The sequence below is a fragment of the Bombina bombina genome, unplaced genomic scaffold (assembly GCF_027579735.1).
Source record: "Bombina bombina isolate aBomBom1 unplaced genomic scaffold, aBomBom1.pri scaffold_442, whole genome shotgun sequence".
Taxonomy (NCBI): domain Eukaryota; kingdom Metazoa; phylum Chordata; class Amphibia; order Anura; family Bombinatoridae; genus Bombina; species Bombina bombina.
This window is the reverse complement of record NW_026512538.1, coordinates 171568-186841: the sequence shown is the minus strand read 5'-3', so window position 1 is coordinate 186841 and position 15274 is coordinate 171568. Positions and strand designations below refer to the sequence as shown.

Sequence of the window (15274 nt, the reverse complement as noted above, 5' to 3'; positions counted from 1 at the left end):
TCTCTTGGTATCCTTTGTTAAAGAGTAATCCAAGGTGAGCTCAGGAGTGTGCATGTGTCTTTAGCCATGTGACAGCAGTGTTTGCAACATTATTGATAGCAGTGTTATACATATTTCCAAACTCTGCTCCCATAGATTTTTAAAGACACGTACATGGTCCTAAGCTCTTTTCAGCCTACCTAGGTTTACTCGTCAACAATGGATAGCAGGCGAACAAAACAAATTTGATAATAGAAGTAAATTGGAACGTTGTTTAAAGTTGCGTGTTCAATCTGAATTGTGACTGTTTCATTTTGACTTATCACTTTAAAACAAACAATTTTATTTCTGTAGGTCATGATTCATGGCCTCTCGCTATTAATAATTGTTTTTATAATGAGTCTCTGACATTTGGTAGCGTATACGTGAAAATGCAGCATTATTTAATACTAGTCCTAAAGCCCGTTCACACGGGCCGTGTTGTGTTATATTTAATTCTCTCTCTCTCTCTCTCTCTCTCTCTCTCTTCTCTCTCTTCTCTCTCTTCTCTCTCTTCTCTCTCTTCTCTCTCTTCTCTCTCTTCTCTCTCTCCTCTCTCTCCTCTCTCTCCTCTCTCTCCTCTCTCTCCTCTCTCTCCTCTCTCTCCTCTCTCTTCTCTCTCTTCTCTCTCTTCTCTCTCTCTCTCTCTCTCTCTCCTCTCTCTCTCCTCTCTCTCCTCTCTCTCTCTCTCTCTCTCTCCTCTCTCTCTCTCCTCTCTCTCTCTCTCTCTCCTGCAGGGGTGCGCGTGCGATCAGCTGTGCTCTTTGCCCGGTCCTCGCTCTGCTGGTTTCATCTGCAGGGGGTGGCGCGTGCGAAGTCGGGTGGGTGCGCGTGCGATCAGCTGCTGTCTAAGGCCAAGTGTTTGTCTGAACTGCGCATGACGGCTTCAGACAAACACTTGTCTTTTATAATATAGGATGATTCACCCTCTATAGAATTTGGTAATTGTAGCACAAATTCATATAAATAGCTAACCATAAAATAAGCTTTGTATTGTTATTAAACTTCTTTAACCTTCAAATTTTCAGTTTGCCAGACATCAGAAATTTGTCAATGATTATATACTGTATTATGGTGGAAAGGTAGAAGATTTCAAACTTTCAAAGTAAGTATCTTGATTTACAATGTGTATTGTACAATTACAGGTGCAAAAAAAGAAAGAAAACATTGTTACAAGGACTTATATAATATGAAATATTTCAGTATTGATGATAAAATATTGCTGCTCACCAGGGACTGTGCCCAGAAACATATAACGCATTCAGTGTCCTTCACAGAAAGCCTTTTCTGTTATTTGTGATTGTTACTCAAAGTAAACTTTCATGATTCAGAGCACACCATTTCAAACAATTTTCCAATTTACTTTTATTCTCAAATCAAATTTGTTCTTTTGATTTTCTTTGTTGAAGAGCATACCTAGATAAACTAGGTGAATTGCTGTGAGCTAGCTGGTGATTGGTGGCTGCACACAAATGACTCTTGTCATTGGTTTTACCAGATGTGTTAAGTTAGCTCCCAGTATTGCTGCTCCTTAGCTTACTCTTCAATAAAACCTAGAAAAAGAACAAAGCAAATTTAATAATATACGTAAATTGAAAAGTTTTTAAAATTGTATGCTCTATCTGAATCATGAAAAAAAATAATTTGGTTTCAAGTTCTTTTAAAGGGATATAAAACAGTCTGTTTCATTGTTGTAAAAAAGAAAAGCACTACGCAGCGGGTCATACTTAATATAAATAATTGCAATATGTATTATTTAACATTTTAAAATGGTTTTTCCTTTTATTATTTTGTATAACGTAATTTGTGCAAGATCCATTACATACTGTCACATAAGGGGCTGGGGTCTCTACAGGAAGGCATATATAGTGTGAGGTAATTAATCTTCTAGAGTAACTTGAACTGGCTTACTGTTCAGCAAATTCTAATAAAACTGAAAGTCAGTTTCTTGCATATGCTCAGAAGAGGCAGAATGCAACTCAAGTTCTTAGCATTTCAGTTTCCTTATATCACTATAGGTAGTGGCTATACTAAGAATTTGTAAGTGCTCATTTTTGCAAGAAAACAAGTAAGTTGGTTGGTGTTTTTTTTTTAACACAATCTGATTCTTTTTATGTTTACTTTGATGTAGCATATATTTGTTTACTAAAGGAGCATTATTTCATATCCCTTTAAACTATTCAAAGCACAAATTAATTGCATTATTTAACATAAATTGATTTAAGGAAAATTTGTTCAACAGGCATTAAAATATCTAATGTCATTTTAGTTTAATATTGACTTCAATTTTAGCCGTTGGTAAAAATTTGGATACTGACACACAAAGAAAAAATGTTTTTTTCAAATTTCCTTCCTTCTTTTAAAAAAAAAAAAAAAAAAAAAGAGGTGTATTTAGTGATCAAGCAGCAAAAGTATATTCATTGTTTGGCTAAAGTAAAATTATTTACTTTATTTACTTTTCATACAGTTGCAGGTTTAAAGAAAATTGTTTTCTTTCATAGGATTGTGAGAGTCCACAAGACACATGTGGGATTAAACTCCAGTCCACTAGGAGGAGACAAAACATCCAATATACCCACTCCCCTGTATAACTTAGTCATTTTGTTCTGCCAGGTGAATTCAGAAGTAGTCATTCCCCCCCCCCCCCCTCAGAATGCCTAGGAAGGACAGAGGTGAAGACACGAGTTTCAGCCAGGCAATGATTATCTTCTCATAGTGCGGAGATGCCGCTAGCCTCCCAGGTGAAACATGGACTTGTCTTCCAATCCCCTGGTCCACAGTGTGCTGCTCCTTGGCCCTGTGCTTTCACTGTTTTGCAAGGGCACATCTACTGGGAGCAAGGGCTCTTCTACTGGAAGCAAGGGCACATCTACTGGATGCAAGGGCTCTTCTACTGGGATGGGAGCAAGGGCACATCTAATGGGAGCAAGGGCACATCTACTGGGATGGGAGCAAGGGCTCTTCTACTGGGAGCTTGTTCACCTCTCAGGTTTAAAATTTGGCAAATCTAAGCTAAATTTAGTCCTATAATCACCTATTCCTCTCAGGCCCAGCAGGGTTAACATCTTGGTGTCAGTGCAGCGCACCCTCTCCTTCATGCTTCTTCTCCCTACCTATTTTCCTCAGCAGTGATCTGTCTCCTAGAATGGTGGAGGACATAAGCTCATTAAAACTTATCAGATCTTGCCAAATGTCATATTAGCCCATTATAGCGTCCAGCTACTTTTTATATAAAAATAAGCATTTTTATTATACTGTTGGGGCTTAAAGAAACAGTACTCATTGTATGTGATCCCACATAGGGACTTCAGTTTTGCAGTGTTCCAACTTTGTGTTCCCACTATGGGTTAAACCTTTGTGTGACTTCTAATTGTATTCTGTGCGGCTATCTACCATAGATACTTGTTTCATCTTTACTAGCCTATACTTATTAAAATGCATCAAACTGTCACAGCTGAAGTCTCTGGACAATACACTGCCCCCTGGAAAGGCAAACAAAAGATAATTGAACCCCTTCTCAGTTATGTTTGTGTTATAAGGATGTTTTGGTGTGTCCACCCACTCAGCTATGTGTAACATGTGAGTGTATATCTAATCCTAGACAGGGTCCTGCAGCGCTGCCCCTACAGCAGAACGGTCATGGATTAACTTCCATCAGAACCGTTCCCTAGGGAGCTCTATGGAACAATCCCCTAAAATTAAAGAATATATCCACTCCGCTTTCTACTGAGTTGTGGATGGTCATGCCTCCAGCAGTTAAGCGTGGACATTTGGCAGAGGGTGAACTGTCCCAGGCCTTCAGCTCATCTAAGTACCCTGCAGAGAAGAGGGGCACATTGGAATCTTAAATTTCCTCTTCTTAAGGAAAATTCTCAGAAACTCAGGACCCCACTGCTAAAGAAATAGCAGAAGATGTGTCCTCTAATTTCAGGCTTGAGGATATACACACTTTGTTGGTGGAAGTTTTACTAGCTTTGAAAGTTGAGGATCCATTTATTACAGATAATCAAGTAGTAAAAAATATTGACAAATTCTTTAAGACAGCTGTCTACATTCCTAGTGCCTGATTTAGTTTGATTTGATCACAAAGGAATAGAACAAACCAGGGGTTCCCTCCGCCAAGTTTAAGAACATGTTCCTGCTTCCCTCTGCAAAAATGGAGGTATGGGAGACCAACCACATGGTGGATGAGGAAACTTCCACACTTACCAGGCAGACCACAATTCATTCAGAGAAAAGCACCTCTGTACAGAAGGCTTGAAGGCTTTCACAGATGATCCTTATGTTTAGACCAGCTTTCAGTGTGGCAGCAGGGTACTGCGTTCTGGTGGGACAACCTAGCCAATCTCATTGCAAAGGAAGCATCCCTGGAAGAAATTCAGAGTCCCTTGAAAATGGTCAGGACCACAGACCGCTGTACAAATGATTTTGCATCAGTTTTAAAAGTGCTGCAGTAGTTGTTTTGTCTAGAGGAGTATTGTCATGGTCTGGAGACACAGTTTCTAAAAACAGAGTCTTATCAGGGTTAAGTCCACTAGAGGTTTTTGCTTTTTTCATTAGTCTAAGAACCAAAAGACTTCCTCCACATCTACTTAGAGGACAAACTCTTCCAAGACACATAGACAATGAGTGCTAGACAAAAGTAGTTCCCATTCACTCCAGCTAATCTGCAAGCTTTAGAAATCTTTAAATATTTAATTAAGCTTAAAGGGACAGTTTACTCAAAAAAGGTCTCCCCTTTAATTTGTTCCCAATGATCCACTTTACCTGCTGGAGGTTTATTAAATTGTTTACAAGTATTTCCTTTACCCTTATATTGGCATTTGAAATAGTTGATTTAGCATGTGGTATGTACACCTTTTCTGAAAGGTTGTGGCCTCAGGTACAAGCTATAGATAAGCTTTGTAAACACAGCCAGCAGAAGAAATTACACTTCCAGTGGGGTATAGAAGAGATAAGGTAGTACAAAGTTAATTTTCCATTGTTCTCTCCAATTAATGATTTTTGTATTACAGACACATATAAGATAAAGAAGCATGTGTTTGTACACAATGTGATAAAGTAATGAGATCTGATAATACCTACAATCTCAACCCATTTTATTAGGTTGTGGCTTCAAAACACAAAAATCTGATCTTTAATATATACAAATAAATCTTAAAAAGCAGATTTTCATAAATTGTTACTCTGCAGTAATATTAAACACATTAAGGGAAAACATTTTTTACAGTATACTGTCCCTTTAAGGTGTACAAAAGCATGTTTCCCACACTTTACTGTAATGGTGGCCAGATATCATCTGACCATTAGAGTAGTTAGAAACATCTCCCAGAAACCAGAGCAGTTTCTAAATATTTGAAGTTAGGAAAGCTGACTTTGTAACTAGCACTGATGGAAGAAGAAATAAAGAAAGAGGGATTGACCCCTCTAAGTACAGCGTCTCTCTACTCCAGGCACACCCTTAAAAGGAGTAAAAACAAATTCTTGACAATGCCCCTTAGGAGGGGCAAAAAAAGGGTTTGAATATCCCTTTAACATTGTTGGGGCCCTGACTGTAATTTTGCCAATGGCATGCTCAAACACTTGAGAGGCAAATTGTGAGTGGAGTTTATTGAAAAATAATTGCTATAAAAAGGATGTTAATTTAAAAAAAAAAAAAACTTTAGACTATGTTAATATGTTTTTCTATATCAACACAAAATAATTGTCATGTAATTACAAGGTGTCTACTGTCCCTTTTAAGTGCTTTGGCTTACTCTGAGTGGTATCCAGTTATGTTCATCATACAGAATGATTTTGCACATGCATGCAAGATACTGTTAGAGGTTTTCCTGGCTGCTGATTATCAGTGCTGTCCCCTGCCTTTTTTTGGTAATTGGTATAATGGGTCTATATGTATGTGTGCCTCCAGTTTTGAGATTAGATATAATTTCTGCAAAGAAAGGTATACAGTTTCTTTGTAGGGTCTTACTAAATGTTATTAATCTGCTTTTATTTGTATTAATGTTTCCAGTAACTGCAGTAAGGACGTAGTGGAATGGTGCTTGAAATTTTCATTTAGATCATGTTGGCACCATTTTGTTTCCCATCATTATGTGATTATGAATTAGTCATAACATTGTGTATGCAGATGACTAACACAAGCTTATGGCTCCCAGGTAAAGTAATCCTCTACATGGGTGAGATGTTGTACAGTCACTTAAAGCTGTGTTATGCTTGTAGTGCTTTTGTTTTTTTCTAGGAAAACATCATTATTATGTGCTGGCACTTCCAGTTATCCAGAGTTTTCAGGCTCTTGCAAGGAGGGATTTCTATCAATAATCTTCACAAAATAATCTTCCCCAAATTTATTTTGATCAGAGTGCTTGGCCTACGTATATATGGGAGACAGGGCTTGACGATCTCATGCGCCACGTTTCCAATGGATTTCCATAGAAAGGTCTTTCACACAGAGCCTCATCAGACATAGGTAGAGGTTTTTGTACACACTCTTTCCTACATATAATTCATCTTTGGTACTGACTCACCAGTACAGTTATGGTTCTATAAAAAGTGTTCCTTTTGATAGTTAAATACAAAGTCGAGGGATACCACTAGATGTGTAGAATATATACAAAGTGGTCTTAAATTAAGAAATTTCGGCATAGTTTTGTTGTTGTTTGAGTTATGTTTTGTACATTGGTGTCATTGTCAATCACCATGCATTTATATGGAGTGGGGCTACTGTTTTCAAATGGACTTATCACGGACAGTCTAGCTCTACTATTTAATTTTACTATACGGGGAGTTCGTTCTCCTTTCTTTTGGAGACTGATGGTTTCTCCCTCTTTTGTTTCTGTTTAAACTTTTGTATCAACAATGACATCCTTTTGTACCATGCTGCTAAATAATGATAATAAAAATGAATAAATAAATAAAAAAAAAAAGTGTTCCTTTACACTTGAAGTAAAACCATAGTGAGTTCCCCCTTCTGCATGGATTACATGTTTTTATTTATGTCTGTCGTTGTTACAGGGTCTTTCTTCTCTCTCTTTCCAAATAGTTTATTGCTTGGCTACGTGTGACCTCGTGCAGGAAGAGGGAGGGGTATATGTAACAATGGAGATTCTTATTCCATCAGATTTTTGGAGTGCATCTACCCAGTTCTGATATGACTCAACTTTGAATTTTAAGAAATCAATTTATTGGTTACAATAAGTCTGGTTTTAAAGCACTCGCAAGCAAAAAGTACAGCAATTAAGTCCCTTTTATGTGTCTTTGTTAGGCCATAAGCCTTGTTTGTCATCAACAGTCCTTAGAAGATTCATTTGTCAAAAACACTTTAAATGATGGGGTTAGAAATACAATGAACACAAAATATATTCCTTCTTTAATGCCGGTGCCATATTAATATAACAATAAAATAATGTGTAACTTCAGTGTAAACAACTACAACATTTTATTGTGTCAATATAACAATACACAGTATTATTAGTGTACACTGTATATTTTAAAGGATATATGTTATCAGTCAGCAAACTTTGGAGTATGTCCCTTTATGCATTGTAAATTCCTTTGCATCCATCCATATTGGAAACTTGGGAGCTGAAAAGCCAGCTCTTGGTATTGACAGCATGTGGTAAAGATGTTTTTTTTTTTTTCTGTGTCAATCAGAATTACTTCCCTCGTGAATAAAAAGGTTATTTATTACATACAATCAAAATAAAAACGTATAGAACAGTAGTGGATTCTCAGTCTCATAAAGAGGGGACAGTATGAGTAGTGGATTCTCAGTCTCATAAAGAGGGGACAGTACGAGTAGTGGATTCTCAGTCTCATAAAGTGGGGACAGTACGAGTAGTGGATTCTCAGTCTCATAAATTGGGGACAGTACGAGTAGTGGATTCTCAGTCTCATAAAGTGGGGACAGTAGGAGTAGTGGATTCTCAGTCTCATAAAGTGGGGACAGTACGAGTAGTGGATTCTCAGTCTCATAAAGAGGGGACAGTACGAGTAGTGGATTCTCAGTCTCATAAAGTGGGGACAGTACGAGTAGTGGATTCTCAGTCTCATAAAGTGGGGACAGTATGAGTAGTGGATTCTCAGTCTCATAAAGAGGGGACAGTACGAGTAGTGGATTCTCAGTCTCATAAAGTGGGGACAGTACGAGTAGTGGATTCTCAGTCTCATAAAGTGGGGACAGTACGAGTAGTGGATTCTCAGTCTCATAAAGTGGGGACAGTGTTAAAATAGATACTTAGTGGACTGCGCAGAATCCTTAGGGACCTCCAAGAGTTACGAGTGTCCAAAACCTATTTTGAGTACCACCTCATATTCTCATTGATGTATGTTTCACCAAATCCGCTTAACCTTTTCACGGATGATCCCGAAATGTAGTCCTTTTAAACACTTGATAATGTTTCATTGATCCATTTTGTTAACGATTTCCTTTCTGTATAATTGGATATACAGTATATCTGAAGACGTTTTAAGTAAAGGCACATTTTTCCATGTTACTAATCAGTTAACATCTTTTTAAAGATATATATTATTTATTCACCTTTTTTAGAAACATTGTTACAAAGTAGACTTAAAGGGACAATTTTAAGCAACTTTCTAATTTACTCCTATTATCAAATTATTTTCATTCTCTTGGTATCTTTATTTGAAATACAAGAATGTAAGTTTAGATGCCGGCCCATTTTTGGTGTACACACTATGTTGTTCTTGCTGATTGGTGGGTAAATTCACCTACCAATAAACAAGTGCTTTCCATAGTTCGGAACCAAAAAAAATAGCTTAGATGCCTTCTTTTTCAAATAAAGAAAGCAAGAGAAAGAAGAAAAATTGATAATAGGAGTAAATTATAAAGTTGTTTAAAATTGCATGCTCTATCTGAATCATGAAAGGAAAAATTTGGGCTCAGTGTCCCTTTAAAGACATCCTTTTTTTTTTTTTATATTTTATGCAAACTATTTCATATTCTACTTGTCCACAGGTTCAAAGTAAAAACTTAATATCTTTCTTATATAAAAAAGAAGACTTTTAAAAAATAATACATATGTGAATTTATCCGGATTTGAACCCTTGCCCACAGGTTGCAAGGGAAAAACTATAACCTTGAGCCACAATGTAATATAGTAGAATAAATGGGTATCTTATTTCTCTGATATAGAAAACAAATTATATTTGGATGAATAATTCCAATGATGGCAAATTTGTATGACATTGTGTCTAAATACAAATTAAAACATCCATATAAATTAAATGAATTTATAAATTACTACGCATTCTCTACACTTTATGGTTAGTCTACTTAACCCAGCACACAATGGAATATATGTGACTAAAAAAATCTTAACGCAGGTTGCCCTGTCCTTCTGAGAGTCATTTGCTGTGGATGTGGTTTATTGATAAAACAATAATTCTAGTAACATGGCTGCTTGCCAGAAATCCATGTTCAGTGGAAACATATCTCTTGTGATTCTGGTTTCAACGTCGATTTCCTAATCTGTACAAGATATGGGAATGTGAGCTTTAGATTTTTAGTGAAGTCTTTACAGGATATAACAGCCATTGCAAGCAATTTGTCAGGACATGAGTTACATTTTTAACCCACAGCCATGTTGAATCAATTGTACTTTATGTTCTCAAAAACGTTGTAAAGCGTTGTGTATTTGTATGTGATGCCAGCGTCCTATTGCTTATAGTAACATTGAAAATGTTGTCTCTGAAATGTGTTCATGATTATAATAATGCTTTTGTGTGTGTGTATTAAGACATTGTGCTGATGTTCTGTTTTTGTATTTGTTGTGTTTGTAGAGCAAATAAGAAGACAGACTTTGACATCATTAAGGAAAATCACAGATTTCTATGGGAGGAGGAAGAAGATGAAGATATGACATGGTAAATAGTACCACCCACGATAAAAAAAAAATGTCTACACAATAAAATAAGCAGTATTGGTTTTAAGGAATGGCATGTTTGTGATTGATAAGAATCATTTTTATATGTTCAGTTTTATCAAATGATTTTAGTATGACAAAGTAAACCTGGGTTACAAAACAATGTGTCGTCACAATGTATAAAATTATACCAGTATTATTAACCCTCGTATAGATTTTGCACTTTCAGATCTACTGACATAGGAGACATAATAAGTAGAATAATAAAAAAAAACTGTAATCCCTAGTCAATTTATGACTCGCAAAACAGTTACAGAATACGACTAAAAGACGTCAGAAGTTGAGGAAATTCTTGAAAATCAAAACATAAACTCAGTAACTATTGACCAGAAAGACTAACATAATCTACAAAAGGTTATACAGACTGCGCAAAGGTTAGGGTATATATGCTTTAAGGGGATATTTCTCCTAAATCCCCAGGGGAAAGGACAACAGAGAACAATTAAAATCTAAAGCGCCAGTACAGGCAAAATATACCCAAGAAAAAGAGAGCATGCAATTTAGTGTTTATATAAAAAATAATTTATTCTTCAACAAATGTCACAAAAAGAACCTAAAAATAAAAATATGTATAACATGAAATGAAAATCTCCTAGGTATAAATTAAACCTTATACAAGAATTCAGACAATAAAATATGTGATTGGCCAATCTCTATTAAAATGTGAGTAATCTATAAAAGCATTTACACAAGGAAAATTACACATATATTGTAGGTTACTAATGTAAGCAACTAGAACTGTATGTTTCAGAATATCAAGCAATTTGTAACACAATATCTATCATCAAATTATCTACTGATAATCTAAGAGTATGTGCGCTAAGTGCATAAACCAAATAGCTTCCGTTAAATATGGCTAAGTCAGCATATCAGTAAAATGTCCACAAAGGTGCAGATGAATATGAGTGATTTACTGGTATCCGTGATTCCTTTAGTGTAGCACAGTGTTTTTTAGTGCTCTAATGGATCCACTAGAAACTACAGGTACCTGTTTAAGTGATCCTTTTAAGTTCAGCTCTTAGAATGGAATGAGCTGTCTTCTTTGTCCGATGTCACCTTTTAGAAGAAAATGCCTCCAAAATAAGACAAGCAGTGTAACTGTTTTTGCTGATCTTGAAGCCGCGCTGTAAACCCCAGCTACAAACACTTCTGTCTCTTGCTCAGTTCTCGTCTATACCGGTTAGGGAGCTGATTAGCTTAGTATTATGGGAGTGTCTGGTTTGAGCTGTGGGGTGCCGGCTCTACAGCTGATCCTTTCTTTTCTTCCTCTTGATGCACACTAGGAGATCCGCAACGCGTTTCCGCTGAAATTACTTCAGCCTTTGTCAAGCTTGATCTCCTTTGAATCCTATGGCTTTAAATAGCCCTCCTTCCATTTCAATTGGTTAGGAATTTCAGCCAATGTGTGTCTAATTGGCTTCAGCCAATGTGTGTCTAATTGGCTCAGAAATGTTTGTTAAACATTTATAAACATTATATTTCTTGAATTTATGTATATTCAGATATTGTATATTTGGTAAGTTCTAATAATTAGTCAAAAAACTTGTATTTCTCTGAGATTTAAAATTGAATGATTGTATAAGATTATGAGAGATATTTTCAACAAACGTTGATAAAAGAACTAAGATGAAAAAAAAAAAAAAAAACTTAATTTTGTTAAACTAAACATTTAAGATATTTAGGTTTGAATTAGTCATAAAAAAGTATCTCTCTGAAAACTAAAATTTTTGATTAATTATATAAGATTGTAAGAGATATTTTCAACAAACGTTGATACAATATCAAAGATGATAAAAAAAAAAAAAAAAAACGTTTATTTTTGAAAAACTAGTCTCAATTGTAGAGATATTTAGGTTGGAATTCAGAGATGTCCTTGGTAAGGACTAAATGCTACACAATGATAAAATTTGAAAAAAAGTTTTTAAAAGAGGATTGGGATAATTTCACTAATGTAATACAGTTTATACTGATTTGTATATAACTTTTCTCTAGAATTTCCAGCTTCTATTTTTATAGAAGGTACTAAATTTTGATATAATTTTAAATATATTTTGATTTTATTTAGGTTTTTAAGAAGCAGTTCAGGTTAAAATCTAAGTTTAACCCTTTAGGCTTTAGGGTTTGTAATTCAAATATCCATTTGGCTTCTTTTTGCAGGAGTGCATCGGATAAATTACCACCCCTCTTTTTTTCTTTTAATTTAGTTATCGCTGTGAAGTTAAAATATTTCAAATTGTTATTGCAACACATCCTAAAATGTTTCGCGATAGGTAGATCTTTATTGCGTTCCTTTTCAGAATTTTCTATGGAGTTTAGGTGTTCCCTAATTCTTTCCCTTAGTGTTCTCTCTGTCTCTCCTACATACTGTTTTTCACATTTTTTGCATGTAATAAGATAGATAACGTTCGTGTCCATACACCTGATCGTTTCCTTAATTTTATAATCTTTCTTTGTTATGTTTGATTTAAAGCTTTTTGTTTTAATTGAATGTTTACATGCTTTGCATGATATGCATGGGTAAAACCCTTGTAGTTTTTCGCAAACTTGCACCAACTTTTAAACATAAAAATAACAATACTATAAGAGGGATCTTAGGTGAAAAACTACAAGGGTTTTACCCATGCATATCATGCAAAGCATGTAAACATTCAATTAAAACAAAAAGCTTTAAATCAAACATAACAAAGAAAGATTATAAAATTAAGGAAACGATCAGGTGTATGGACACGAACGTTATCTATCTTATTACATGCAAAAAATGTGAAAAACAGTATGTAGGAGAGACAGAGAGAACACTAAGGGAAAGAATTAGGGAACACCTAAACTCCATAGAAAATTCTGAAAAGGAACGCAATAAAGATCTACCTATCGCGAAACATTTTAGGATGTGTTGCAATAACAATTTGAAATATTTTAACTTCACAGCGATAACTAAATTAAAAGAAAAAAAGAGGGGTGGTAATTTATCCGATGCACTCCTGCAAAAAGAAGCCAAATGGATATTTGAATTACAAACCCTTAAGCCTAAAGGGTTAAACTTAGATTTTAACCTGAACTGCTTCTTAAAAACCTAAATAAAATCAAAATATATTTAAAATTATATCAAAATTTAGTACCTTCTATAAAAATAGAAGCTGGAAATTCTAGAGAAAAGTTATATACAAATCAGTATAAACTGTATTACATTAGTGAAATTATCCCAATCCTCTTTTAAAAACTTTTTTTCAAATTTTATCATTGTGTAGCATTTAGTCCTTACCAAGGACATCTCTGAATTCCAACCTAAATATCTCTACAATTGAGACTAGTTTTTCAAAAATAAACGTTTTTTGTTTTTTTTATCATCTTTGATCTTGTATCAACGTTTGTTGAAAATATCTCTTACAATCTTATATAATTAATCAAAAATTTTAGTTTTCAGAGAGATACTTGTTTATGACTAATTCCAACCTCAATATCTTAAATGTTTAGTTTAACAAAATTAAGTTTTGTTTTTTTTCTCATCTTAGTTCTTTTATCAACGTTTGTTGAAAATATCTCTCATAATCTTATACAATCATTCAATTTTAAATCTCAGAGAAATACATGTTTATGACTAATTATTAGAACTTACCAAATATACAATATCTGAATATACATAAATTCAAGAAATATAATGTTTATAAATGTTTAACAAACATTTCTGAGCCAATTAGACACACATTGGCTGAAATTCCTAACCAATTGAAATGGAAGGAGGGCTATTTAAAGCCATAGGATTCAAAGGAGATCAAGCTTGACAAAGGCTGAAGTAATTTCAGCGGAAACGCGTTGCGGATCTCCTAGTGTGCATCAAGAGGAAGAAAAGAAAGGATCAGCTGTAGAGCCGGCACCCCACAGCTCAAACCAGACACTCCCATAATACTAAGCTAATCAGCTCCCTAACCGGTATAGGCGAGAACTGAGCAAGAGACAGAAGTGTTTGTAGCTGGGGTTTACAGCGCGGCTTCAAGATCAGCAAAAACAGTTACACTGCTTGTCTTATTTTGGAGGCATTTTCTTCTAAAAGGTGACATCGGACAAAGAAGACAGCTCATTCCATTCTAAGAGCTGAACTTAAAAGGATCACTTAAACAGGTACCTGTAGTTTCTAGTGGATCCATTACAGCACTAAAAAACACTGTGCTACACTAAAGGAATCACGGATACCAGTAAATCACTCATATTCATCTGCACCTTTGTGGACATTTTACTGATATGCTGACTTAGCCATATTTAACGGAAGCTATTTGGTTTATGCACTTAGCGCACATACTCTTAGATTATCAGTAGATAATTTGATGATAGATATTGTGTTACAAATTGCTTGATATTCTGAAACATACAGTTCTAGTTGCTTACATTAGTAACCTACAATATATGTGTAATTTTCCTTGTGTAAATGCTTTTATAGATTACTCACATTTTAATAGAGATTGGCCAATCACATATTTTATTGTCTGAATTCTTGTATAAGGTTTAATTTATACCTAGGAGATTTTCATTTCATGTTATACATATTTTTATTTTTAGGTTCTTTTTGTGACATTTGTTGAAGAATAAATTATTTTTTATATAAACACTAAATTGCATGCTCTCTTTTTCTTGGGTATATTTTGCCTGTACTGGCGCTTTAGATTTTAATTGTTCTCTGTTGTCCAGAAAGACTAACACCCAATCAATACTGAGTGTGTTGGAATGGACCTCTGTCTTTCAAATGATGGCTCCTATAATATATTTTTATGATGATGGGGAAATAAAAGCTTCTTTAGAGTGTGCAGACCCCAGAAATAGGATCAATGCTGTGCGTTTTATGACATTGTTCAGAAAATCGCTTGGCAGCTGTAAGGACATGGGACAGTTCATTTTAAAAAGGAGAATGCCCACCTGTGTATTGAGGGGTAGAGAGAGAGGGGCTAGCTTATCTTGTTATTTTGTTCCTTATGCATATGATTGAATTAGGTGGTCACAGTTGCTATAGTTCCTTTCTGCTTTATGGGGGTGAGGGTATATTACAGGACCTGAACTTAATATCCATTGTCAAAAACCTAATTGTAGCTAGTGGAGCAAGTGTTCACCATTTTCATTAAATTATCATTTCAATTAGATTAAATTATAAATTCAAAAGTGGAGAGGGAGATGGTTACCATCATTCTCAATGGAAAATATGCCTGCTCAGGTGATCCCAGTTGGTCAGGTCTGCCATCTTAGATTACCAAGCCACATTCCTATAAGAATATTTTTTTCATTTAAAATATGTGTGTAGATTCCTTAAGGCACATGTCTGCAGTTCA

The 15274-nt window shown here is 35.1% G+C and overlaps 1 protein-coding gene across 1 annotated transcript in view; it reads left to right on the top strand.

The window, feature by feature from the left end:
* Nucleotides 1–15274, top strand: part of LOC128644350 (protein FRA10AC1) — a gene marked incomplete at its 3' end in the record, with an annotated part of 238489 nt that overhangs the window by 104823 nt on the left and 118392 nt on the right. The window contains 2 exon segments of the mRNA XM_053697004.1: nt 1047–1123; nt 9820–9903. Of these exon segments, the coding sequence (XP_053552979.1) occupies nt 1047–1123; nt 9820–9903 (161 nt within the window).